Here is a 26,658-nt window from a genome sequence, read left to right as displayed (position 1 = left end):
GAAGTTTCATGGGTAAACTAAAGCCAAAGAAACTCTAATGTAGTTTTTAATAATATGGTAAACTTATTTCCTAAGACACTTATCAGACCTGACACCCAGAAGTAAAGCTCATTAGTTTAGGGCACGAAATGAGAATGATTCATTTAATCATTAGATGATTAGATCCTGGACAGTCAAGAATCACCTATAAATTCAGCTCCCTTGAATATGTACTATCATAAAATCATTATCACTTGTAGAAATGACTTAGATGCTGCTCTGGAATTGTGGTAATCAAGCAATTTTATCCACCCATCCTCCTTAGGAGCTCTTGTGGCTCTTCCAATTCCCTTTAACACTCTTCCTCTCTCCACATACATACTATATAATACAAATAAACATGCTTTTGAAGAAGGAAAAGTTCTCTCGTCCAAGTTTATTGTCCTTAGACTGTAAATCCTTAAAGATAGTCCCCCTCTCTCCCCAACAAGAGTACAAAAAACAGAGCTCTGAACATACTACTTAAAAGACAGTTCGCTAAATTGCCATCATCGCCCTTACAGTTATAAGATTAAATTTGTCAAAAACAATTTTTCTAAGAAATATTTCTCTTGAGGCGCCTGGGTGGCTCAGTCGGTTAAGCGTTTGCCTTCGGCTCGGGTCATGATCCCGGCGTCCTGGGATCGAGCCCCACGCTCAGGGGGGAGCCTGCTTCTCCATCTCCCTCTGCCTGCCTGTCTGCCTACTTGTGATCTCTCTCTGTCAAATAAATAAATAAAATCTTAAAAAAAAAATTTCTCTTTTCTCCAAAGTACTATTCCCTAATGACCACTGAAAGCACCAAAACCCCGTGTTCTATAAAGCAGTAACCTCACAAACATTTCAATACTCTCTGCGACTCACAAACTTTGTTGGCAAAACACAGATTCCATTTCTCAAAAATATCTTGCAAGTTCTCAACAACCAAATTTTTCATCAGTATGGTTTACTGCATATCCAACATCTCTGACCTCCTCCTTGGGACAGTCAACCCTTTTTCCTACCACGAGAGCCACTATATTTTCTGATGCTTTATTAAGAGACCATCTGACTTTAGCAGATACTTCTTAACGTCCCTCTAAAAATATAATTTTTTATATATTATATAAATTATATATATGTGTGTTCCAGAACTTCTCACCCTAAAGTTTCACTACACTGTTGCCCACATTATCTTTCATGGACAGACAAATCTTTTAATTTTCCTACAACATGGCATCTTCTTTAAACTTTGTCACCAAATAAGGCCTGATATCAAGACAAAGGAACACATAAACCTTTCTTTCATTTTCCCCCACGTTCTATTACATACTATTAATCCACTCCCTTCTATAAATATGTTTTAAAGCATTCCAACATACTTGAAAGTCAAAGAAAACAAAGTGTTAAAATGGTTATTTGCAGGTTACTTATCTTTACATTTTAAACAATTATGAGTAACTCATTTCCGGTTAATGTTTAGTTATCTACCATGACAGACTCTGGCATAACAACATATTCAATAAACAAGTATCAAGGAATGGTATGTGGCAGAAGCAAAGCACAGTAACAAGCATGTGAGGACACAGTTCACATTTTCTAATGGGATTTACCCATAGCTTTAAGCTTCCCTTCTCATTAGAAAATAAACCTTTACAGCAAATATATGCTTAACTAACTAGAAATGAGTTCTTTAACAACTTAATTTTTATTTTTCATTCAATACTGACATATTAAATAACACTTCAGAGTTTAATAAAAAGACACTAGTATAACAAAATGATTGCATATACACTAAAAGTTGTAAGATCGGTGAGATTTTTTATGTTGTCTTGAGCTATCAAGTACTTGTTAAGTCTTCATCCCTTCTCTGCCTTCTAATTATCCTCTCGTAATTATTAAATGCAGAAAACAGACCAAGAACTCTATGTATGGCTATCCCATAAGTGATGTGAGAAACACAATATCACAATATTTACAGAAACATCTTACTTTAAGACCACAACATAATTTCCCACGTTCAAGTCTACTTGACAAAGAAGCTCAAAGAATCTAAAATTTGGTTTTTGATCTTTCTTATCTCTTGGGGTTAGGGAGGGTTGTCTATGCTAGCGGACAGAAACCAGGAAACAGACATGCAATAGGCTTTGTACATTGCACAAAACTTACCCACTTGAAGGATCTAAGGCAATAGCTCTGGGTTGATCCAACTCTTGCCAAAATAAAACTTTTCGTAAAGATCCATCTAAATTAGAAACTTCAATCCGATTTGTTTCAGAATCTGTCCAGTATAATTTTTCTCCAAGCCAATCACATGCCAGCCCATCAGGGGACAATAATCCAGAGACAACAACATTCTGTACACTCTCAGTTTTGTTAAACTCTGTTCGTTTAATGGCTTCTTCGCTGACATCACTCCAGTATATCAAGCCATGACCAAACACAAAGTCCACCGCAGCTGCATCCTCCAAGCCTCCAACTACAATCGTAGCATTCTCTTTGCCATTTGTAGCATCAACCAATCGCAAGTCCCGTCTGTTTGCATAAAGCAACAAAGGGGCCGCTAGAACAAAAAAAGAAAAATATTTAAGTAAAAAGAAAGGAAATGTAATGGTTCCTATAAACTCAGTTTCAAATCAGCATTAGTGAACAAATACTATCAAAAATAAGAGTAAATAAATCTTCTATAGAAGACTGTCTTAAAGTCTTCACAAACAAAATACTATTTTTGCAGCATTTAAATACAAAAAGTTGCAAGAGCAAAGAAATAATTCTACTAGGACAATCTTTTCTTATTAAAACAGTCTGTCGCATAATATTAAAAAGTTTGGCCATACCAAGAATTCACAAGGATATGGAGCCAGTGGAACACTCACACTCTACTCGGGGGAGCATGTAAATGGTGCAGCCACTTTGGAAAACAGTTTGACAGTTTCTTAAAAGGTTAAACATACATCGTAGCATATGATCCAGCCATTCCATGCCTAGGTATTTACTCAAGAGAAATAAAAGCATATGTCAATACAAAGACCTATACATAAATGTTCATAGCAGCTCATATGAAATAAGGCCAAACTGGAATCAACACAAACGTCATCAACAAACTAGTGGATGAACAAACTGTGATATATCCATACAATACAAAGTAATGAACTATTTGTACATGTAACATGGACTCTGATATAACATGTGAATCTCAAAATAATGCAGAGTGAAAGAAGTCAGATCAAAAAAAAGTACAGACTGAATGACTCCATTTATATAAAATTTTAGAAAATTCAAATTACTCTATTGTGACAGCAAGCAGATCAGTGGTTGTCTGGAGGTGGACAAAGAGGGTGAAGAAGAACAGGGATTATGCAGAAAGATTATAAAGAGGCATGAGGAAACTTGTGGGTAATAGGTATATTATGTCTATGAGGATGGTTCGTGAGAGGTACATATATCAAAACTTATTAAATACACTTTCCATATGCACATTTTATTGTATTCTCAATTATATCTTAATAAACCTGTTAAATAAACAATCTGGAGGATAGTTCTTGACACAACTATTTTATTGTTTTACATTATCATCAGAATGACCTCTAAATAAGACCTAATATCAAAACTAAATATAAAGCCTATCCTAAAGAAGTAATATTAAACTTTGAGAAGGCTGAAGCTGTTAGGACTGAACTTGTATAAATTCTATGGTTTGAGGAGTTTTTAAGTATCTATTCCAAGTTCCTGACATCATTAGTAATTAAAGATCTAGAGTACAACTATCCAAAAGAACTTTCTCGGATGACAGAAATACACTCTCCACTGGGCAATACAGTATCCACTGGCCACATGCTAGGGAGCACTTAAAATGTGGCTAGTGTGACTAAGAAATCAAATCTTTAATTTTATTTAACCTTAATTCATTTAAATTTAAATAGACAAGCGATCATATTGAATAGCACAGATCTAAAGGCTGCGATGAAGAATACAAATGAGGGAAGGAAAAATAATGCCAGAGTTATGCAATAATGTACATAATCTTCTCTCATGATTACTAAACTAAAAGTCTAAAACTCTGTCATCCAAAGGCAATATCAAGTACCATTTAAAAGTAATCACTATCTCTTTTTTAAGAAATTAATTTCAAAAAAATTAAGGTCAAAAAAGTATAAAGAAAAAAAGTGATGTTCATCCAGTTTATGGATTATGGCTGCCAAGTGGTTGTCATCTACAAGTATAACATTAATTTCTCTACTACCTAAGCTTAAATCCATCTGTCTTAGTCAAAAACAAACAGGTAGATAGCTTTTTTAAAAAGTGACTAAGAGCCCTGTCTGCTTATTCTATATATCTAATACTGCTATTGGCAAATTGATAAATTTCCCTCACAGATTCACTTTTAACTAATTTCAAGGCTTCATTCATCACAATGATTTATCAGTACTCACAGTGTCTTATATTGAGCCCTTCATGCTATGAGCCAATTATAAAAATCAGGAAAAGGGTCTCTATTAGTTAAGGGCACAATGCTAAGTACTACACAGGGCTAAGCAACTGCCTGAGAGCACTTACAATTTAAAATCCAAGAGTGATAATAATCTAATATTTATTGAGCACCTTTCTTTATGGCACTATCCTTGGAAAACTGTGTACCAAATCTGTATGTGGCATCAGGTATTAGCTACATCTGTTAAGTCTGTTTATCACTTTCAAGTCAAACATTAATATTTCTACTGAACATTTAGTCTACAAAATCCAAAGAACCTTTCTGATCATTTAAGACCTCAAAAGCCTTCTAAGTACAAGGGGATAAAAAAAAAAAAGGGTTGGGATGGGGGGGATGAGTTAACTTCTTTTAATTTAGCAATACTATTTATTTATTTATTTATTTAAGATTTTAATTTATTTGTTTGACACAGAGAGAGATAGCGAGAGCAGGAACACAAGCAGGGGGAGTGGGAGAGGGAGAGGGAGAAGCAGGCTTCCTGCCGAGCAGGGAGCCTGATGCGGGACTTGAACCCAGGACCCTGGGATCATGACCTGAGCCGAAGGCAGACGCTTAACAACTGAGCCACCCAGGCACCCCAGCAGTACTATTTATAATTAAGATTTCTAAGGGACTATTCGTAGGGGTGCCTGGCTGGCTCAGTCAGTACAGCATGTGACTCTTGATCTCGGTGTTGTGAGTTTGGAGCCCCATGTTGGGTGTGGAGATTACTTTAAAATCTTGTTTTTTAAAAAAATAAAGAAAGAACACCATGTAAACCTACCAACTATTAAAAGGAAATCCCAGGGTTCACCCTAACCACCCTTCTGATACCTGAATAACTTTCTACTATATTACAACCAATAGATATTGGTACCAATAGATATTCAGCAATATATTAAATGGGATATCTGAAAGGTATAATTTGATTGGTAATATTGTTTTAATCTATGAAAGAAATACACCGGATCCACACACACACACCCCTAGTTATAGCATATATGCCATGCATTCCGTTAACTTCCATTCCAAAGAGCTTACCTTCTAACTTCCAAATAGCCAGATAACCCAAATATCTGCCAACATATTCCTTCAGTGGAACCTGCACAGGTGCTTAGGAATCCTCATTTTCCTTTATTAACTTCTACCAAACTTTCTCTAGTAGCCTTTCTAAACTTTTTCTGCTTTCCTGAAGACAAATTCCATGCTTTGAATCCTTCCATCTCAGATCATCTCCTAAAATAATCTCAGTGAGGCAGGGAGCAAGGTAAATGTCATTATCCCCAACATCTTAATTTAAACTTCTCAGAAATCTCTATATATCCCACCTATCCTCCTTTATCTTGTCCTCAGTCTCAAATGACAAGTTACTTTTTCTCCTTTATGGTTAAAGCAATACTTTGATTCAGTCTCCCTACTTCCTCTCTGCAACTTTGCTCTACGGATTATTCCCTATTTCTTGTCTCTTCAATGGCTCCTGCCAGGTCCCTGCTATCAAAAAACTTTGTCCTAATAACACTAACCTTGCTACCACCAAAAGAATTATATTTCTCCTAACCACAAAATCTTTTTTTTTTAAAGATTTTGTTTATTTATTTGACAGAGAGACAGAGAGAGGGAACACAAGCAGGGGGAATGGGAGAGAAAGAAGCAGGCTTCCCACTGCGCAGGGAGCCCGATGCGGGGCTCGATCCCAGGACCCTGGGATCATGACCTTGAGCCGAAGGCAGACGCCTAACGACTGAGCCACCCAGGCACCCCACAAAGTCTTACAATATTGAATACACTTCATACCACCATCTTAGTCTAACTTAGACTAACTTTCCATTTATCACTCAACTAAAACTGCTCTCTCCAAGTCTCCAGAAGCACACAAATCCAATGGCCTTTTCTCCATCCTTATTTTTGACCTCTATGTAGCATTCAACAATGTTGACCATATCCCTACCTATGTACAATTCTCCTTATACTACACTGTTATTCTTGTTTTTCTGGTCATGCTTCATCTGCCTTCTAGTTTCAAATCTTCCTCCTACTTCTCAAATATGGGTATCCCCAAGATTCTCTCTTGTTCCAGAAATGCAAAGTACAGAAGAGAACATTTGCAAGTTCACCTCGTCAAGTCTATTCAGGTAATTTTCAAATCATCATCATCTCCAGTCTAACCTTAGGTACTGCACCTATAACTTCTTGTTGGCCATCTCTTCCATCCATTAAATTAAATTCATAACCTCCCCCACAACCTGCCCCCAAAAAATCTTCAAGAGTCAATGGTACCATTCTCCTAATCTTACAGGTACACAGTGGATCCCTCTGACACCTCCCTTTTCCCCCAGTCTGCCAAATACTGTCTTGCTGACTCTTCTTTAGCATGTCCTTAAATCTGCCTCTTTTCCATTTTCAGAACCACTATCCTACTCTAGACCTTCATGACCTTATGCCTAAACTACATTAATAGTAAGTGATCTCAACACTCTCCCATCCATTTTCCACTTCTAATACTTCTTCTACTTTATCCAACTCAAAAAGTTTTCTGATTTCCTTTGCCTAAAATAAAAAGCCTCAATACTTCAGGCCACCACCAGGTGACTTCTACCTAAGACTCTAACTTAATTTTATAGCCTCTGCATCATACAAACTGGTTTTGAAGACACTGACTGTGAGCACATCATACTACATCACCACAGTGTATTCATTTTGCTGCCCACTCCATACTTCCCTCTCATTATCCCAACAAGCAAGTTCTTCGAGGCCAGATTCAAATCTTATCTATTCCATGAATCTTCCCAATTGCTTCAGCTTTCCTTCTGAAAAGGTGGAGCTCTTACAGTCTTTACCACTTTTTTGCTATTAGCATTTTCAAAAATATATTTTCTACTTCAACTAGGATCTCTGCCCCTTGGGAACAGGAGCAATATAACTAAGTTTATCCCCAATATCTAGAAAGAGTTCACTGCCCTTAGAGAGATATGGTAAACAGATCTACTAATATCTAAAAGGAATTCTCCAGAACCTGATCTAACAATACATTTGTCATAAACCCAAAAGAATTTTACATTAATTCTGACCAAGTGTTCACAAATGCCCATTACTTACCTATTGACTTGTTCAAAGTTTAGTCAAGCTTATCTCCTCCCCACAGACCCCTAAACTTTAGCTAGCTCTCAGCTTAAGCAAAACAACACAGAACATCCTCTCTTAAGGAATCATTCTGAGTATAAGGTGACCACAAGAAAAAAAACATCTGTTAAACTACCGTGGTCATGTCATCTCCCAACCCCCACCAGCTTATCCCACTCTCCCACAAAGATCCTGCTGGCACTTCAAGAGAAGAGTCTTTTTGTGTTTGATTTTGAGATACCAACATATCTTGTGGTCAGAGAATTCTACCTATTACAATAACCTTTTCGAATAATCTCCCTGAGTAGGGATTTATTTTTGACATTTGTATGGTGACATGACTTGGATGAGGACTGGACTTCACACACACCATTCCCACCTTGATAATGCTATTTAAACTCCTCTCCTGTCCAGAGATTCATGTATCTTTCCTTAAGTTCAACTCTTGAACCAGTGCTCCAGACATCTAGTCTGTTGCAACATGGTACTTTGATGCTTTTCGGCAGAGAAACTTTTTTCTTTGGCTCTTTGAGAATGACACCGACTCTTGAGTAGGAATATTCCCAGCTATTCTATCTTCCCTTGACTCCTCCAGTGGAGATTACAGTGGGAATTTTCCTTGGCTCAGGGAATACAGGCACACCTCATTCTATCACACTTCACTCTATTGCACCTCGCAAATACTGCATTTTTTACAAATTAAAGATTTGTGGCAAACCTGCATCAAGCAAGTCTATTGGTGCCATTTTTCCAACAGCATTTGCTCACTTCACGTACGTATTTCACATTATGGTAATTCTTCCAATATTTCTAACATTTTCATTATTGTTTTATTTGTTATGGTAATCTTTGATCAGTGATCTTCAATGCTACTACTCTATTTTAGGACACCACAAAACTGTACCCATGTAAGACAACAAAATTGACAAATATTTTCTGTGTTCTGACTGTTCTACCAACTAGACATTCCCCTGTGTCTCTCCCTCTCCGCAGGCCCCTGTATTCCCTGAGACACAGCAATACTGAAATGAGGCCAATGAATAACCCTACAATGGCCCCTAAGTGTTCAAGTGAAAGTAAGAGTCACAGATCTCTCACTTTAAATCAAAAGCTTGAAGTAATTAGGCTTAGTGAGGAAGGCATGTCAAAAGCTGAGATAGGCTGAAAGCTAGGCCTCTTGCACCAGTTAGCCAAGTTGAGTGCAAAGGGAAAGCTCTTGAAGGAAATTAAAAGGGAAAAATGAAGGTGGGGAAATTGGAGGGGGGATGAACCATGAGGAACTATGGACTCTGAGAAACAAACTGAGGGTTTTAGAGGGGAGGGGAATGGGGGGGATGGGTTAGCCCAGTGATGGGTATTAAGGAGGGCATGTATTGCATGGAGCACTTGGTATTATAAGCAAAAAATGAATCATGGAATACTACATCAAAAACTAACGATATAATGTACGGTGACTAACATAATAAAATAAAATTTAAAAAAATGAAATTAAAAAAAAAAGTGCTATTCCAGTGAAGATACAAATGATAAGAAAGCACAACAGCCTTATTGATGATACGGAAAAAGTTTTAGTGGTCTAGATAGATCAAACCAGCCACAACATTCCCTTAAGCCAAAGCCTAAGCCAAAGCAAGGCCCAAACTCTCTTCAATTCTATGAAGGCTGAGAGAGGTGAGGAAGCTGCAGAAAAGTTTGAAGCTAGCAGAGGTTGGTTAATGAGGTTTAAAGAAAGAAGCCATCTCTTTAACAAAAAAGTGCAAGGTAAAGCAGCAAGTACTAATACAGAAGCAGAAGCAAGTTATTCAGGAGATCTAGCTAAGATAATTAAGGAAGGTGGCTACACTAAACAACACATTTTCAACGTAAACAAAACAACCTTATATTGGAAAAAGATGCCATCTATAACTTCCACAGCTGGAGAGAAGTCAATTCCTGGCTTCAAAATGTCAAAGGATAGACTGACTGTCTTGTTAGGGGCTAATGCAGCTGGTGACCCTAAGTTGAAACCAATGCTCATTCACCATTCTGAAAATCCTAAGGTGCTTAAGAATTATGCTAAATCTACTCCGCCTGCTCTGTAAATGGAACAACAAAGCCTGGATGACAACACATCTGTTTGTAACATGGTTTACTGAATGTTTAAAACCCAATGTTGAGACCCACTTCTCAGAAAAAAAAAATGCCTTTCAAAATATTACTGCTCACTGACAATGCACCTGTCACCCAAGAGGTCTGATGGAGATGTCCACCAAAATTAATGGTGTTTTCACGCCTGCTAACACGACATCCATTCTGCAGCCCACAAAGCAAGGAGTAATTTCAACTTTCAAGTCTTATTATTCAAGTAATATATTTTATAAGGCTATAGCTATCATAGACAGTGATTCATCTGATGAATCTGGGCAAAGTAAATTGAAAACCTTCTGGAAAGGATTCACCATTCTAGATGCCACCTCTCCATGAATCATGGAAAGAGATCAAAATATCAACATTAACAAGAGTTTGGATTCCAACCCATATGGATGACTTTTAGAGGTTCAAGACTTCAGCAGAGAAAGTAACTGCAGATGTGATGGAAATAATAAGAAAATTAGAAGTGGAACCTAAAGATGTGACTGAATTGCTGCAATCTCATGATAAAACCTGAACAGCTGAGGAGTTGCTTCTTACAGATAAGCCAAGAAAGTGGTTTCTTGAGATGGAATCCACTCCTGGTGAAGATGCTGTGAAGACTGTTGAAATGACAACAAAGGATTTAGAATATTACATCAACTTAGTTGATAAAGTAGCAGCAGAGTTTGAGGGGACTGACTTCAATTTTTAAAGAAATTGTACTATAGGTAAAATGCTATCAAATGGCATCACATGCTACAGAGAAATCGCTCATGAAAGAGTCAATCGATGGCAACAAACTTCATTCTTTTCTATTTCAAGAAATTGCCACAGCCACCCCAACCTTCAGCAACCATCAACCTGATCAGTCAGCAGCCATCAACATCAAGGCAAGACCCTCCACCCTCAAAAAGATTACAACTTAATGAAAGCTCAGGATATAGTCAGCATTTTTTAGCAATAAAATATTTTTAAATTTAGGCATATGTGTTGTTTCTTAGACATAATGCTAATGCACACTTAAAAGACTATAGTACAGTGTAAACATAACTTTCATATGAAGTAGGAAACTAAAAAATTTATTTGACTTGCCTTGTCGCAATATTCACTTAACTATGGTGGTCTGGAAGCAAACCCACAGTATCTGCAAGGTACACTTGTACTCTTTCCCAGCTCTTTTGAACTCTTATTTCTGATTTAATCATTTAATCCCATAAGTAACTCTCATTCTGTTGAGCACCATCCCTCTTCTCCCATTGACTGCATGCTTCACCATTATAGCACTAATTCAACTCAGTATCTTCAAAAATGGCAAAACTTTACTAGAGACAATTTAGAACTTCAATGTCCTCCTTGCAAAACTTGGGACCTCCCCAAACTGGCTCAGCTAAAACCTCTCCTTTCCCATTACCCTCTGCTCTTCCTCTATCCTTTTTACCACCCTCAACCTTCCTGTCAGTTCTCTTGAATCCTTTATCTATCCTCCTTTAATACCCCAATCTCCTCCAACCCTCTATCTACCGTATCAGACCTTTCCCTTCTCACTCCAAAACCTCAACTCCCTATAGTCACCTGAACTTTAAGGCTCCCTTTTCCCTATTAGAGACTCATGAGGGGCTCTCAGGGACCTGAGTTAAAAATATGAATTGGAGGGGCACCTGGGTGGCTCAGTTAAGTGTCTGCCTTTAGCTCAGGTCGTGATCCCAGGACCCTGGGACAGAGCCCCACATCAAGCTCCCTGCTCAGTGGGAAGCCTGTTTCTCTCTCTCCCTTTCCCTCTGCCTCTCCCCTCCACTTGTGCATGCTTTCTCTCTCAAATAAATAAAATCTTAAAAAAAAAACTATGGTAAATTAATTCATGGGTATTTATTAAATACCAAAGTCATTTCTAATTAAGACAGAACAATAAAGCATAAGCATTTCAAGTTTATACTTTTTTCCCCCCTCTTACTTTTATGGTACCAAGCAGCTATATATATTTGAGTTTATTTATAGGCGTATTCATTTTTGGCATATTGAGAAGTGTACAGCTAATAAAAAGTTGTAAGACGTATATTCATAAGCTCTGCCAGTCTACTGCAAAATGATGGTGCATGACTCTTCACAGTTATGCAACTCCGTTTTCTCTGTAAAACAGCAGTAATTTATAAGTCATAATCTTATATTTAAAAGAGATTCTAACAGGAGAAATAGTGACAGAAAAGAACAACTTTGTATAGGGATATGTATAATGTGTTTTTATTAAGAAAAAGAAAATAATCCCAAAGTAAAATGACTAATTTTTCTGGAACAGAAAGAACAAGATGTAGGACAAAACCTGAATGGATATAAAACGTTATAAGAAGTTGGGGCGCCTGGGTGGCTCAGTCGTTAAGCGTCTGCCTTCGGTTCAGGTCATGATCCCAGGGTCCTGGGATTGAGCCCTGCATCGGGCTCCCTGCTCTGCGGGAAGCCTGCTTCTCCCTCTCCCACTCCCTCTGCTTGTGTTCCCTCTCTCACTGTCTCTCTCTCTCTGTCAAATAAATAAATAAAATCTTAAAAAAAAAAAGTTACAAAAAGTTTATGAAAAAAATTTTTTTTGTTGTGGTCAAAGCTGGCTAAGATCTGATGCATTTATTTTGTAAGAGTTTTGAAAAGTGCTTTAGTATCAAATATTGTTACTTGCACAAAATGAAAATCTGATCTTCTATTAAATGACAAAATTTTCTTGAGTCATTGGTCTGTTCTTTTTTTTTTTTTTTTAAAGATTTTGTTTATTTATTTGAGAGAGAATGAGAGAGATAGAGAGCACGAGAGGGAAGAGGGTCAGAGGGAGAAGCAGACTCCCTGCTGAGTAGGGAGCCCGATGTGGGACTCGATCCCGGGACTTCAGGATCATGACCTGAGCCGAAGGCAGTCGCTTAACCAACTGAGCCACCCAGGCGCCCCATTGGTCTGTTCTTAATAAAGAGGATATAAGGGGGGGCCTGGGTGGTGCAGTCGGTTAAGTGTCTGCTCCTGGTTTTGGCTCGGGTCATGATCTCAGGGTTTTGAGATAGGAGTCCCGCACTGGGTTCCATGTGGAGTCTGCTTGAGATGCTCTCTCCTTCTCCCACTTGGGCTCTCTCTCTCTAAAATAAATAAATAAATCTTAAATGAATAAAGGTTACAAAAGGTTTTTCTTTGCCTTCTGAGTACTCTCTCCAGAAGGCAAAAACTGCCTTATCAGAATTTCCAGTGCTTGAAATTGACTTTATCATTACCTTGATTGTTTAAAAAAACAGTCTCACTTTTGAAAGAGCTTTGGTTCATCATGTTCCTTCCTATGTTTACTTTAAATAAAATTTTTTGACACTTTAGTAAAATAGGCAGCCAAGTATTTCTTCTCACTGACCCATGATCTTAACCAAATGTTCAAATCTCTAAATCTCCTGACAACTTCTGACATTCTGCCTTTCAAAATCAAATCCTAAATGATGTATGTTGCCCCTATGACTATTATTGAAATTTCCCAAAGGGTTCCTGGGAATCCACAAAGAATTTCTTCTTTTACCTTGTAAAGAGAGGTATTAAAAATAATTAGATTGGGGTGCCTGGGTGTCTTAGTTGGTTAAACCTCTGCCTTCAGCTCAGGTCATGATCCCAGGGTCCTAGGAACAAGCCACACACTGGGCTCCTTGTTCAGTGGGAAGTCTGCTTCTCCCTCTCCCCCTGCTTATACTCTCTCTCAAATAAATAAATAAAATATTTTTAAAAAATAATAATTAGGTTTACTTGATCAATGTTATGATTTGCATGGGAAGCACTGTCAAAATCAGAAGTGATGCTTACCCTCCCTAGGTTAAATCTATATGAGTAAAATATTATTACTTCTGAAGTTATATGAAGTCTAGAAATTTATCAATACTCTCATCATCCATGATATGTTTCTATTTATCAGGAGTCCTGGTGCTGCTTTGCCTAATATTAGATAACAATACTGTTGTATCATCACTGATAATTTCAGTTATATATATTTTTTTATGTTAACTTGGACATATACAGTATATTTGAATATACTATATTCTACCAGATAGGCCAGTGTTTCTCAATCAGAATTCTCATCACCTACTTATGGAATTTTATTATACAAATGTTTAGGACTTATTCCAGACTTACTAAAATTTTTTACTTAATAATCTTGATATATTCTTTTGGTTGTTTTTGGTTCCCTTCCCACCCTGCTCCACCACCACCCCTTCCTAATCTTGATATACTCTTGATGTGCTCTAACTATATGTTTGATGGGACATATGGCTCAGGATTATTACATATTTTATGGTTTTATTCTCTGCAAAGATCATATACATTTATAAACATAAATTAGATGTAATATCCACTCTTCTTTAAAATAAGGTTAATTGGGCGCCTGGGTGGCTCAGTTGGTTAAGTGACTGCCTTCAGCTCAGGTCATGATCCTGGAGTCCCAGGATCGAGTCCCGCATCAGGCTCCCTGCTCAGCAGGGAGTCTGCTTCTCCCTCTGACCCTCCCCCCTCTCATGTGCGCTCTCTCTCTCATTCTCTCTCTCAAATAAAATCTTTAAAAAAAAATAAAATAAGGTTAATTATTATGCTTATAGATATTTTGTCTAAAACTTTTTTGGATTGAACTGACTTTGGTTTGCATGCCACAAAACAACCAAATTTCCTCATCACTCACATTATGTTTTATAACAAACTCTCATCAGATCTTTCACTATTAAAATTATCAGTAGTGGGGCACCTGGCTGGGTCAGTTGGTAGAGCAGATGACTCTTGATTCAGGGTCACGAGTCTGAGCCCCACACTGGGCACGGAGATTATTTCGTTTAAAAATTAATCAATTAGGGCGCCTGGGTGGCTCAGTTGGTTAAGCGACTGCCTTCGGCTCAGGTCATGATCCTGGAGTCCCGGGATCGAGTCCCACATCGGGCTCCCTGCTCAGCAGGGAGTCTGCTTCTCCCTCTGACCCTCTTCCCTCTCATGCTCTCTCTCTCTCATTCTCTCTCTCTCAAATAAATAAATCTTTAAAAATAAATAAATAAAAAAAATAAAAATTAATCAATTAATTTAAATTATCAAGAGTAACTTAATCACTACCATTTTAAGTCTTTTGTCATCTACAGATAAGTTTTTCTGTTTTATTCTGATGCTTCTCTGAAAATGCTTGCAAATCAGCTATAAGCTAGAGTGCTCATCTTCAACAACAAAAAAAAGACTGTTGAAAAAGGACTATAACCAGGTACTCTTGGACTTCTGATGGCATCACTTAAATAACTTTGAGACTACACCAGTGGACTAAGTCAGGATTTCCAAAAAGCTAGTGGGGAAGCAGATAGATTCATAAGACTACTAACCAAAGATGTAGCCGAACAAGAATAGGACAGAATAAACTGATGAAGGATGACTACGAGTTTTATTTAAGATATTGCTGATGCTTTAATGTTCTATTTTCTAGATATAAAAAACTCTTTTTTCTTTTATGTTATCTATAACTCATTAATGATTTAAAGCAGAATATGCTTTTGTAAACAGAAATAAAACATCTTTTTCTCCCTGCCTGACTCTTCCATAATTCAAAAACTTTTATTGTGTATTTTTATTTTCACAGCAATATAAATATTTGCACAGGTTCAATAAGAGTCTGTCCCCTAGGTGGAAACATTGGTTATGCAACTGAGGTTTTGACTGGAATGCCATATTTGAAAGCAGTGCTCATTTAATTAAATACGACCAGAGAGTTTTAAGGAGCTATAGCTGACTTCATGAAGCCAGCGCTCACAGTTCTCTTAGGAAACTGGTACCTGGCCTAAAGTTCCCAGCCTCGCAGGTGAAGTAAGCAAGATCACTTCCAGGCAGGCCCAGGAACTCTACGCTATGTTTGAGAACCTCAAGAATTCACCAGAATCTGTAAGTACTACAAGTGAAACCTGATAGTGAATTCCTGACTTGGGGTTCCTTGGCTTCAAGAGGTTTTTGTTTTGTTTTTTTTTAAAGATTTATTTATTTATTTATTTGAAAGAGAGAGAGAGAGCACATGAGACGGGGGAGGGTCAGAGGGAGAAGCAGACTCCCCGCTGAGCAGGGAGCCCGATGCGGGACTCGATCCCGGGACTCCAGGGTCATGACCTGAGCTGAAGGCAGTCGCTTAACCAACTGAGCCACCCAGGCGCCCTTCAAGAGGCTTTTTTAAAAGTGAAATCCAGGGGCACCTGGTAGGTGCAATCGGTTAAGCATCCAACTCTTGGTTTCAGCTCAGGCTGTGATCTCAGGGTCATGAGATCAAGCCTTGTGTAGGCTCCTTGCTCAGTGTGGAGTCTGCTTGGGTTTCTCTCAAGGAGAGAGGGGGAACTCTCTTTCTCAAATAAATAAATCTTTAAAAAAAAATGTGAAATCCATTGGGACTACACCAGAATCACTTTTGCACAGCAAAGGAAACCATCAACAAAACAAAAAGGCGACCTACTGAATGGGAGAAGATATTTGCAAATCATTTATCCTGATAAGGGATTAATATCCAAAATACATAACAAACTTATACAATTCAATGCCAAAAAAAAATCTGATTAAAAAATGAATAGAGGACATGCTAAGAGACATTTTTCCAAAGAAGACATATGGATGGCCAAGAGATATTATGAAACAATCTCAACATCATTAATCATCAGAGAAATGCAAATCAAAACCACAATGAGATGTCGCCTCACACCAGTCAAAATGACTATTATTAAAAAGACAAGAAACAAGCATTGGCAAGGATATGAAAAAAAAAAGGAACATCACGCACTGTTTTGGGGAATGTAAACTGGTGCAACCACTGTGGAAAATAGCATGGAGTTTCCTCAAAAAATTAAAAACAGAAATACCATATGATCCAGTAATTTCACTGTGGGTATTTACCCAAAGAAAACAAAAACATTAATTCAAAAAGACATATGCACCCTTATGTTTACTGCAGCGTAACTTATTAATAGCCAAAATATGGAAGCAACCCAAGTATCCATCAATAGATAAATGGATGAAGATATGGTGTGCATGCGTGCACGTGCGCGCACACACACACACGATGGACTATTACTCTACCATAAAAAAGGATGAAATCTTGCTATCTGTGACAACACAGAGAGACCTAGAGGGTATTACACTAAATAAGTCAAACAAAGACCCATAAGATTTCACTCATATGTGGAATCTTAAAAACAAAACAAATTTAAAAAGCCAGACTATTAAATACAAAGAACAAGTTGGTGGTTGCCAGAGGGAAGCTGAGTGGGGGGATGGGGAAAAATGAAGGAAATTAAGAGGTACAAACTCCCTCTTACAAAATAAATAAGTCACAGCGGTGATAAGGACAGCACAGGAATATGGCCAATAATATTGCAGTAACACTGTACAGCGATGGAGGAGGACTACACTCATCATGATGAGCACTGAGTAATGTACAGAACTGTCAAATCACTATATAGTGTATACCTGAAACTAACCTAACACTGCATGTCAATTATACTTTAATCATCATTTTTTCTTCAAGTCCAATCCAAGATTCCTTACAAAAACATTCAGCAGGGGTGCCTGGGTGGCTCAGTCGGTTAAGTGTCTGCCTTCGGCTCGGGTTGTGATCCCGGACTCCCGGGATCAACCCCTGCATTGGGCTCCCTGCTCCGCGGGAAGCCTGCTTCTCCCTCTCCCACTCCCCTGCTTGTGTTCCCTCTCTCACTGTCTCTCTGTCAAATAAATAAAACTTTAAAAAACAAAAAAACGGGGAGCCTGAGTGGCTCAGTCGTTAAGCATCTGCCTTTGGTTCAGGTCATGATCACAGGGTCCTGGGATCGAGCCCCGCGTCGGGCTCCCTGCTCAGCGGGAAGCCTGTTTCTCCCTCTCCCACTCCCCCTGCTTGTGCTCTCTCTCTTGCTGTGTCTCTCTCTGTCAAATAAATAAATTTAAAAAAAAAAATCTTTAAAAAACAAATAAAAAAAAACGTCCAGCAAGGCAAACTCACAAGGCCTATACCTACATAAATAATCAGGTCAAATCTAATGATAACAGCTTCACAATCACTCTTCTTCTACCCTGTTACGGACTGAATGTTTGTGTCCCCCAAAATTCTTACACTGAAACCCTACCCCTACTACGTGAAGGTATTGGGAGGTGAAGACTTTGGGGAGTATTTAGGCCTCCTTACATGAGGTCATAAGAGTGGTAAAAAAAGGGGGGGCATGAGGATGGAGTCCTCATGAGTGGAATTAGTACCCTTTTAAGAGCCAAGAGCTTATTTCTTCTCTCTTGCTATCCACCCTGTGAGGATACAAAGAGAGGTCAGCAGTATGCATCCCAGAGAGGATCCTCACCAGAAACTGTCCATGCTGGCACCTTGATCTTGGACTTCCAGCCTCCAGAACGGCGAGAAATAAATGTCTATTGTTTATAAACAATATAAACTGGGTGGATTTTACAAACCACCCAGTCTATACTCTTCTTGTTATAGCAAAAAGCTAAAAGCCTCAACTGATTAAAACATAACCCTAATAGTGAAAAATTTTGTTTTAAACAGGGGAACTGACCAAGTGCTCACAACTGTTCATTACATATCCACTGATTTGGCTTACAAGCCCCTAAACTTTGGCTTGCTCTAAGTTTAAGCAAGCAGATACAGAACTTCCTCCCTTAACAGGTCATTCCAAGTATCAGCTGACCACAGGGGGAAAACAAATCCAGTTAAGTTATCCTGATCATGTAATCTGCTTACCCCCACCCTCTTGACTCACCCCCATATAAAGTTCCTGCTGGCTTGCTTAGCCTTCTCTATGCAAGTTTTTTTTGTGCTTGATTTTGAGACACTTGCAGATCTTTCAGTCAGAGCATTCTCCTTATTTTAATAATCATCTTGAATAGTCTCCTTACCTAAATCCAGACTGGTTTTTATTTAACAGTTTTATGACAAACCACCTATTTGCAAACTCCAAAACAACACTGACATTTACTTTCCTCTATTAAAAATGACTGGTATCATTTCCAAAACTGTAATAAGGCCCAAGTAAAATGAGGTACATACAGAAGGCACTGCATGTGAAATTACTGTCCAGAGTACCAGCGACCTAGACTTAACATTAGTCATTCACCTTTCTACTTTATAAAATGAAGAATTTGGGCCAGTAATTGTTAATATCCCTTCTATCCTATAAATCTAATATGCATTTGGTAAAAAAGTTTAACTGAGACAGGGCTCTATGTAAGTCAATACACAGAAACGAGATGCTGGTGAACTGAGTACTTCTCCAGCAGAAAAGCAAGAACTTAGATTTTTTTTTCATGTTTATTTCTATAACTTCAAAAAGAGATTTCAAAAATAATTTCTGAAGATCCCAATGATCAAACCCACACTCATTAGAAAGTATTTCCTGTATCCACACAATGGAATATTATTCAGCCATAAAAAGGAGGTATTGATATGTGCTATAAACATGAATGAACCTTGAAAATATTATGCTAAGTGAAAGCCATACACAAAGGCCACATATTGTAGGATTCCATTTATATGAAATGTTCAGAACAGGCAAATCCATAGAGACAGAAAAGGAGATTAGTCATTACCAAAGGCTGGGGCAAGAGGAAATGAAAAGTGACTGCTAAGCGGTACGGGGTTTCTTTTTGGGGGTGATGAAAAGGTTCTGGAATTAGACAGTGGTGATGGCTGTACAACCCTGTGAATATATTAAAAATGACTGAACTGGACACTTTAAAATGGAGAACTTTATAGTATGTGAATTAGATCTTTAAAAAAAAAAAAAACTGGGTTAAGGGGCGCCTGGGTGGCTCAGTCGTTAAGCGTCTGCCTTCGGCTCAGGTCATGATCCTGGAGTCCCGGGATTGAGCCCCGCATCGGGCTCCCTGCTCTGCGGGAAGCCTGCTTCTCCTTCTCCCACTCCCCCTGCTTGTGTTCCCTCTCTCACTGTCTCTCTCACACTGTCAAATAAATAAATAAATGAATAAATAAATAAATCTTTAAAAAAAAAACTGGGTTAAAAAAGTGCTTGAGCATGCTAATTATATTACCAATGCAACAGTTATATCCTAAAACCGGAAAACACATTACATAATCCACATTTCAAATTCAGTCTCAGATATAAACACACTGATTTATTTCTAATTATTTTTCTCTATCTAATCTGTGCTAAAAAAAATTATAGTAGCTACAAATTTATACCATGTCTAATAAATAATTTGAGACAAAACACAAAATGAAGTTCCAAACAGACTGTATGTCATAAACATTCACATCTTTTAATATTGCTTTAAATGTAAAATTTAGAATACTTCATATATGCAAAGCTCTGGTTCATAGTGGTATATGAAAAGAAAAAAATCTATTCCTGAAACACTTTACATCTAACAAAGAGCTGTTGTGTTCACTGGCATAAATCAAGAAACTTACAAATACAGACCATATAAGAGTGTAGCTAAGAGTTCATGTTAATGAAGTTCAGATGTAGCTTTCTCAGACTTGCAAAATATAGAATCTTTAAATTGGATATATGGATACACTTAAATTACACCTCCCAATAAAGCTGGCCAATAATGAGAAAGACTCCTATACCCATACCCTGTACTTGATGTGATTTTGGTCTAACAGTGATAAAGTGATGACTAACCAAGGCCATCAGAGAAAAATGGCTTCCTGGCCAAACATACATAATTTGATAATGGTACAGTTTTCTAATATATGAATGACTACTTTCTTGAAAAACAGGACTACTGCAAATCATATTTACCTCTGCATTTTTATTTTTACTAAGAATACAATCAATAACTTTAGGCCTAATGTCAATTTATAACTTAAAGATTCACTTAATTAATAAAATTTTTGCCTAAAAATATGATTTCACTTTGCATCCCCAATCTCCTGGCCCTTCCAAGGAAGGTATCACAGAAATAAAAGTTAGCAAGTTATGGGGCACCTGGGTGGCTCAGTCGCTTTAAGCATCTGCCTTCAACTCAGGTCATGAGCGGGGGGTCCTGGAACCGAAACCCCATTTCAGGCTCCCTGCTCAGTAGGGAGTTTGCTTCTCCCTCTCCCTCTGCTCCTCCCCCTCCCCACATATGCATGTGCTCTCTCTCTCTCAAATAAATACAATCTTAAAAAAAAAACTTAGCAAGTTACATTACAGCTAAGAGGATCACGGCACTGAAATACCAGTAATTTTCACCAAATAGAGCCAAGGCATATTTTAATATTTTCCTGTCTCACATCTGAATGTCTTGAACTGTTTGTGAGGATAGTCACTGCCACAAATAACACAAGTTTGAGAAAACAAGCATGTGTTAATAATATCAAATACATTATTTTCCTTGCATTTATGATGAATTATATTTTAAATTAGTAATTTCAAGGGCAAATATCCTATTCTTAGGTTGCCTGGTCTACGTATTTGACTAAATTTCGAAGTTATTCACATGGAGGTGTTCTAGTCATTAAGATGAGGCTCATTTTACAGAACATATATAAATACTCTCATACAAAGAGTTAAACATGCAATGCAGGAACTCAGTATAGCATTTACCCATCCTGCAGGGAAAAGTCTATCAACTGAATAATTTTAACTGTTGTAACGAAATAACACAATAAAAATTTTGTCAATTAAACAATGTTTTGATAAAATTATTTTGCCTATACTTAACTCTTAAATAAGTAAATAAGTATCACAATCAGCTGCACTATTTATCTTCTAGTTTATTTATAATAGTCACCTAGAACAGTGTTAAAGCTGCATTTCTTTAAGGTAAAATAAATTTAATATAGTGGCCATTTTAGTTATATAAAATAGAAAATATCAGAAGCAGGATGACTAGCTGGCTCAGATGATGGAGCATGTGACTCGATCTTGGGGTCATGAGTTTGAGCCCCACGTTGGAGGTAAAGATTACTTAAAAAAATAAATAAAAACTTAAAAAAGAAAATATCAGAAGTGAAAGTATTTCATAGAACTTCTGCTTTGGTTGCAGAAAAGTCAAAAAAAAGTTCAAAAACCACTGGCCTAAAACTATTGACTCCCTATAACAGTGCCTGACACTTAAATGTTTTACCAGTCTTTCCTGAGCATTAATATTTCCTTTAACTTAGCCACCTTAGTATGAGCAACAATTTATTCAAAGTCTACTATTGACTATGCACTATACTCTCCCTTTGCAAATATTATTCCATCAGTTCTCATAAAAATCTTATAAGGTATTATCCCTATTTCACAGAAGAGGACACTAAAGCTAAGTAACTTGTCCAAGGCTATATAAAGTAGTAGAAGATCTGACCTTGGTTTATCAACAAAGCCCATACCTTCCTGCTATAGTGCCCCATTATATAATCTTCTTTGAATATAAACTTGCAATGAAACTTCCATGATGAGATTGAATTTTCTCAAGAATATTTACCCATGACCTAAACAGGTTACTGTGTTTTTCCAATATGTTTAAATTTTAAGTTCACATAAAATATTCTCCATTTATATACCCTCCACACAGTCTTCTTTGATATTCAAAAAAAGACAGTCCTTTCTGATAGCCAAAGCATGTATAACTGTATGGAAGAATACTTCAGTTTAGCAAATGGAAAAACCTCCAATTATAGCAAAACAAAAAAGTCTCTGAGAAACCAAACCATGGGAAATCACTGTTAGGCCTCATGATAACAATGAGTTATAACCTTACACATAACCAATCAAATTTTTCCCTAGCCAGATAAGGAAACCAAAGGCCAAATAAGGAAGTAGGAATGAATTATCAAATTCAACTACATGAAATTATCATCAAATATCAATCACACTAATCAACCTCATGCTCAAAGGGCCATCCAGTCCAGCTCTCTCCAAGTGTGTTCCTTGGATCAAAGGTTCAGTAGAATGTTAAAAGGATTCATGGAAAAAATATCAAGTTTGGAAAACAGCGGGTTAAATAAAATTAAAATTGGTCTCTCTACTTCACATTCTCTCAGAGCCCTTAACATGTTAATGTGAATTACACATCTCCAAAAGGATTCATCATCCTCACGCAAATAAGATGTACAGAGATTAAGCGACTTATCCAAGGTTACAACACAGATAATTAATAGCAAACTTAGAATCTAATTCTCCTGATTCCCACTCCAAAATTCATTCTACCTCCTCAAGATTTTATATTTGATATTAAAGAAAAAGCTTTTCCAAGGACCACTTCTCTAAAATGGAAAACACTAGTGGCTTGTCTGCACAATATTTTCTACCATCCCACCAAAACTAATATACTTTTTTAAAAACTAAGTAGCAGAAAATGTTTATAAACAACAAAACCTCCTCAAGCCCAATGTGCAGATTATACACAAACCGGTATTCCAAAATTTATTCTTATAAAAATATTTCCTCTAGAAAATCAGAGACATAATCTTTTCTAATCAGTACCTAGATGGAACTAAAAGAATAGTAAGGAAGACAACCCAGATTGTTAGGTCCACTAGAACAGGGACATGTCTATTTTACTCGCCACTATAACATCAGAGCCTGATATACAGTAGGTATTCCAAACATATTTGCTAAAGAATGAACAATAAATCCCTACCATTAATAAATCCCTAGTATCCCTCTACCATTAATTAGCTGTAGGAGCTTAATCAAATCATAATCTCTCTGAATCTGAGTATCCCCACTTGCAAATGAAGCTGTTAGAACAGAATAATCAAGATCTCTTCTACCTGTAAGAATCTGTAGATCTTACACAAATTAAATCTCAAATTCCTAGCATTTGAGGATATGTCCACAATAAAAAATTATAACAAAAATAACGTTAGCAAATCATTGATATTCATCATTTCATTTAATATGCCCATTAAACATGCAAATCAGATCGGTATTACTACCTACATTTTACAGGTAAAGAAACTGAGGCCCAGAGAAATTGACTAGACCAGAATCACAAAGTTATTAAGTAGAGAAGCACAGACTTTAAAACCCAAGATTTTAGTGTCGAAATCTCCAAATCTTTCCATCACACTCTGTCCTCCCATGGTAGGGATAGGGATGCAGCCCAGAGGATGACAGCATTATTCCTTGGCCTTCAGATATTGATTTAACAGCACTACAGGACGAAAGGTCTCCCAAACCCTCTCATCATCCCACCATCCCCATGTTAACTTCTCAACGTTAACAACTCCTCTGTGAAAAAAAAATTATTTCAATGCAACAAATTAATCACATTTTTCTCCTCAGAGTCCAAGGTTAACTAACGCCACTATTGTAACAGAGAACGACATTATCGAGGAATGAAACGACTCTAAAATATGAATAAAATCTTTCACATCAAAATACCATTTTAGTTCAAATAATATGTACTCACAGTCAAGTACTGTTAAATTCGAGGACCACCTTACAGCATTAATATGCTACATTTAAAATGAGAGGTCTACTTATGCAAACTTCGCTAAGAAAATGAGGGAGTTTAAACTATTGACTCCTTCATCCCTTAGAAATGAGGGAGTTTAAAATATTAACTCTCTTAGGTCTTGTTACATAACACCATACCTCAGATTAATACTTCAAGTGCAACTTTTCTAAACTCCAGGAAGGAACAAACCCAACTCTAGGCTCAAATTTGGTGTTAAAATAAACAAATGGCATTTGCATCATACTCTTACCCTCAAAGAAATACAACCGGGCAACCAGAAGTATCCCAGGTTATGGACTTCGATTTCCCCAAGACTTTAACCAATCAGCTGACTCTCATATTTAACTCTACTTTCTGTTTTAAAAAATGTACATATTCTTATGTCAAATACGTTTCTCACAGCTATAGCAAAATCCCCTTTCAACAGAGTATGCTATAATGAAATAAACATACACTTATTAAACCTCTCAAAGACACAACACTGCATTAAATTCTCTGCCAAGAAAATTAAGTGAGTGCTATCTTTAAGGGGTTACATGTGAAAATGCTTTGGAATATGCTTACAGTGAGTCAATAATTATTAAGTATAAGTAGATATAACATGCAAATGTAATAATCCTTAAGAAGAGTAACCAAAGGAAAAAAATTCCTCCTCCTCCAAAAAAAAAAGTCAATCGCATTCATCCAAAATAAATATACACACACAGAAATGGCATGCTGGGCTCATTTGTGCAAGATCATAAGTGCCCTGTAAACTTTAGCGAGTTTTGGAGGCTTAACAAAAGTTTAGCTTGTTAAATTAAGAGCCAAAAATCTCCATAGACTCAAGAGGTCTTATACCTGAAAAGAATTTACCATGAACACAAATGAGAATTTTAACAAAACCAAAGCCAGAGCTATTGCATCGATCCGTACTTAAAATTCCTCGGCTGGTAAATGCTCAATAGCACCAGACTCATCACCACTTCAACACTGGTAAGTTTGAGAAGAGCTGTTGAAATCTTGCGGGCCAATCAAAACCTTAGTGAACTGTCACAAAATAAAAGTCACAGCGTATGTGACAGCTTTACAGGCCAATTCAAAAAACTAAAGGGCCATCGAATGTATGCGATTCTCCGAGCAAATTATCTAGGATAGCCCATGTTATTTACCAAAGTGTAAGCAGTCCCCAGGAGAGCGCAGCAAATGATAACTTAGGTCCCAGGACGGGCTCCTCTTCACACAAGGATGACTTTCCTACTTAGTGCCAACTGTACACTTGCATGCTCTGAAAATAGGGGCAAGTCCTGAATACCAGGGGTTACAAGGGCAACGTTTCTATTTTATCATGGGCTGAAGCTCAGAAGAATCCCAGGGCTGAAACGCTCGACCTATAACCTCGGAGTCACTTTCCAACTGTGCTCTCACCCAGGATCATTATATCCCCAACGGAAGCCAATCATTAGTAGTAACAAGGCCTGGAAAAACAGTAAGAAGGCTCCAAAAGTTCACGTAAGAGACACGGAAAAGGTGGGGGCTTCGAGAGAGGAGACCAACGTTAAAGCATCTTGGGCTCAAACATTTTAAAAGCCAAAATATATACAAAGACCCTTCTCCCAGATGACTCCTGGCAGAAAGACACACACAGACCCTCAGTCATTGCGACAGAATGGGGCTCCAGGGATTCACCTAGACAAGCAGCCCGGACTGAGGCTCCGATTTGTCCAGGGAAGGGCCGGAACCCTGGGAAGGGGTCTGCACTGTGGCCAGGCGGAGCGCACAGCCCCTTCTCCCGGGCCCCTTTCTCTCTCCTTCCCCACGACCAGGCCTCTCCTGGCTCCTCTTCCCCTTCTCCCTTCCTCCCCCTCCCCCCAGTCACACACAAAACAAGGCCACCTCCCCCCCAAATCCCACCAACTTTCGCGCCCCCCCTTCCCACCTCTCAGGAGCGCACAGAAACTGCAGGCCAGGAGGCTCCTCAGGACGGCCCCCATCTTCCCTTCTCGCGTTCTCTTCTCTCACCGGCGAGGGGCGGCCAGAAGAGGGGGAGGCGAGGACCCGGGGCGGCCGCCGCAGCGGCAGGTCTGCACGCTCATGCTTCCCAGCTTTCCAGAGAGAGAAGAAAGAAAGGGGCACGTCAGGGCTCCGCGCGCGCCGCCGCCGCCGCCCTCTCTACCGCGCCGCTCTGCCGGGGGCTCGCGCGACGCCAGCGTCTGCTTCCATCCCGCCGCCTCCTCCCCCGGCGCCCCGCTTCCCCCGCGCAGCTCCTCATTCAGCCTCTTCCTCTCACGCAGCGGCGCAGGGATACCGCGGGCCCGCCGCCGCCACGGGTCGCCGCGAAGGTCTCCCTGCGCGCGGGCGAGCCCCTCCCTCGGCGCCGCCTCCCGTGCAGCTACGAAAGAAAGTGGGGGACGGCGCGTACGGCCTCTGCTTGGAGACCCCGGGAGATCCGCCAGGCAAGCAGAGGCGAGCTGGAGGGAAAGGGTCTCCCGCCGGCGCATTCCTATGGGATTCTTTCCTGGGCCGGCCGCTGCGGCCCTCCCCGCGGAGGGCGTGAAGCGACGTCGAACAACATCGGC

The 26,658-nt window shown here is 38.5% G+C and overlaps 1 protein-coding gene across 2 annotated transcripts in view; it reads right to left on the bottom strand.

Moving 5' to 3' along the window:
- LRP6 (LDL receptor related protein 6) overlaps nucleotides 1-26,351 on the bottom strand; it is a 166,627-nt gene extending 140,276 nt beyond the window's left edge. For both annotated transcript variants that reach the window (XM_025879866.2, XM_073877956.1), the window contains exons 1-2: nucleotides 26,019-26,351; nucleotides 2,167-2,560 (exon numbers count right to left, since the gene is read on the bottom strand). In XM_025879866.2, the coding sequence (XP_025735651.1) occupies nucleotides 2,167-2,560; nucleotides 26,019-26,073 (449 nt within the window). In that variant the 5' untranslated portion in view covers nucleotides 26,074-26,351. The remainder of the gene's footprint in view (nucleotides 1-2,166; nucleotides 2,561-26,018) is intronic.
- Between the last annotated feature and the right edge of the window lie 307 nt (nucleotides 26,352-26,658).

This window comes from Callorhinus ursinus, unplaced genomic scaffold (assembly GCF_003265705.2).
Source record: "Callorhinus ursinus isolate GAN/ISIS: 27379988/994484 unplaced genomic scaffold, GSC_fseal_2.0 scaffold27, whole genome shotgun sequence".
Taxonomy (NCBI): Eukaryota; Metazoa; Chordata; class Mammalia; order Carnivora; family Otariidae; genus Callorhinus; species Callorhinus ursinus.
Note: the sequence above shows the minus strand (reverse complement) of the source record. Positions and strands in the feature narration are given on the sequence as shown.